The sequence below is a fragment of the Carlito syrichta genome, unplaced genomic scaffold, assembly GCF_000164805.1.
Source record: "Carlito syrichta isolate Samal-C Ts95f unplaced genomic scaffold, Tarsius_syrichta-2.0.1 Scaffold311939, whole genome shotgun sequence".
Taxonomy (NCBI): domain Eukaryota; kingdom Metazoa; phylum Chordata; class Mammalia; order Primates; family Tarsiidae; genus Carlito; species Carlito syrichta.
Genome location: NW_007256035.1, coordinates 630,694 through 632,418, shown reverse-complemented (window position 1 = coordinate 632,418; position 1,725 = coordinate 630,694). Strand labels below are relative to the sequence as shown.

The following is a 1,725-nucleotide window of genomic DNA, read 5'->3' as shown; positions in this document are numbered from 1 at the left end:
GCCCATCTCTCCCGGGGGAGACCGCCCCTGCCACCGTCTCCGGGGCTCCTCAGCCTGAGCGCGCAGGGGCTGTGGAGGGTGACCCGGCAGCCCCAGCCTTGGAATTCAGTCTCCGTGCTTCACCCTCTCGGGGAATCGGAGATCGACTCGGGGGGAACTTGAGCTGGATCTGCCTCCCCCAGACCGCCGCCAGCGCCCGGATCTGGGCGGGCGCCTGCGTGCCCGCCGTGCGCCTTCCTGACCCCGGCCTGGGGACTGTGTCTCTCGGCCTACCAAGGCCCGGGCGGGCGGCGGGGCCGCCGCTGCAGCCTTTTTCGGCACTGGCCTTGTCGTCTGTCCCTAGATAAGCGTGTTTTGTGAGTGTGGGCGCGCCTGCGCGTGCCCGGGGCCGAGGTTCTGCGGGTCTCCGGTACCGGAACCAATACTCGCGGCCCCCTGCCGTCGCCCCCCTACAGAGGGGCGTGTGTGTGTGTGTGCGTGTGTGCGCGCGCGCGTGTGTGTACGCACGTGTGTGCATGCACGGGGCGAGTCAGCCCTCGCTCGGCCCGTTGCGGAGGACGCGGCTGTCCCTGCGGGCTCCGGGACCCGCGCCCACCAGAGGAATGACTCCAGGACGCGCATGGCTGCAGCTGGGCAGCAATCCTAGGTGCACAGAGCCGGGGGCTCTGCAAGCCCCCCCGGGGCCGCCTCTCCGCGTGCAGGGCTTCTCCGCATCCCCGCTGCCTCGCCCGGCGCCAGCGGAGCCGCCCCGCGGCCGGAGCCCGGCGACTCCTGCAGCGCGCCGGGGAGGCGGCGCGGAGCGAGCGGCCCGGAAGGCGGGCTGGAGAAATGCCGAGAACTGGTCTCTCCCTCCTCTCCCCCCACCCGCCTCCCCTTCCAGCCACCCTCCAACATCAAACCCCTTCTCCGTCCCCCAAGCCCACCCCTCTGCGCGGTTTCAGAAGCCGGAACGCCCAGATTCGCTCCGGAGCGGAGAGTGCGCGGAAAGAGGGATCAAAGGCGAGAGCCATTAAAAAGCCGCCAAACTTACCTGCAACTTCTCAGATTCCCGGGTCTTGTGCAGACTACATTCCCAGAGACGCAGACCTCGTAGGGACGAGATGGCTTTAAAAGTAAAAATGCTCAGAAATATTCTCAACAGGCTATAGGAAACCCCCAAAAAAGGGGGAGGGAGAAAAGCTCCTCGGTGCAGGGGCCGGCGACCCGGACAGCGGCGACGCCGAGCCGGCCCTGCACGCCCTTCTCGGCTCTTGAGATACTGGCCCTGTCAGTGTCTGTTCTGGGCTACTTCAGTGTTTGTTCAATGTACGGTTTAAAAAAAAAAAAATGGGGGGGGGGGGGGAGGAGGGAGAAAGGCGGAGGCTTGGGGGAGGAAAGCAGGAAGGAAGTTGTGAGCCTGTCTGGGGTTGAACTCAGCGGAACAAGTTTTTCTTTTCTTCTTTTTTTTTTTTTTCTATTGCTTGGCAAGACCGAGAGAGGGAAACACTTTAAAAAAAAAAAAGTTTCCATTGTTAGCTAACAAAAAAAAAAGCCTTTTAACTTCTGCGGTTTAAAGATACACAATTCATTTTCCACCCCTCGATCAAGGCTTGCTGATGTCTAGCTTTATGAAACTATTTTTGAAAATGTTTTTAATAAAGTTTTGAGTGTGCGTCTTAAGTAAAGCAAATCGTGGGGAACTTTTTAGCATTTAAAACAGGCTAAAATCCTATATGAACGGTTTGT

The 1,725-nt window shown here is 60.2% G+C and overlaps 1 protein-coding gene across 1 annotated transcript in view; it reads right to left on the bottom strand.

Annotated features, from left to right (window-relative positions):
• Nucleotides 1–517, bottom strand: part of ITPKB (inositol-trisphosphate 3-kinase B) — a gene marked incomplete at its 3' end in the record, with an annotated part of 98,146 nt that extends 97,629 nt beyond the window's left edge. Inside the window, exons 1-2 of the mRNA XM_008069342.2 lie at nucleotides 508–517; nucleotides 185–339 (exon numbers count right to left, since the gene is read on the bottom strand). Of these exons, the coding sequence (XP_008067533.2) occupies nucleotides 185–339; nucleotides 508–517 (165 nt within the window). The remainder of the gene's footprint in view (nucleotides 1–184; nucleotides 340–507) is intronic.
• Nucleotides 518–1,725: the final 1,208 nt, after the last annotated feature.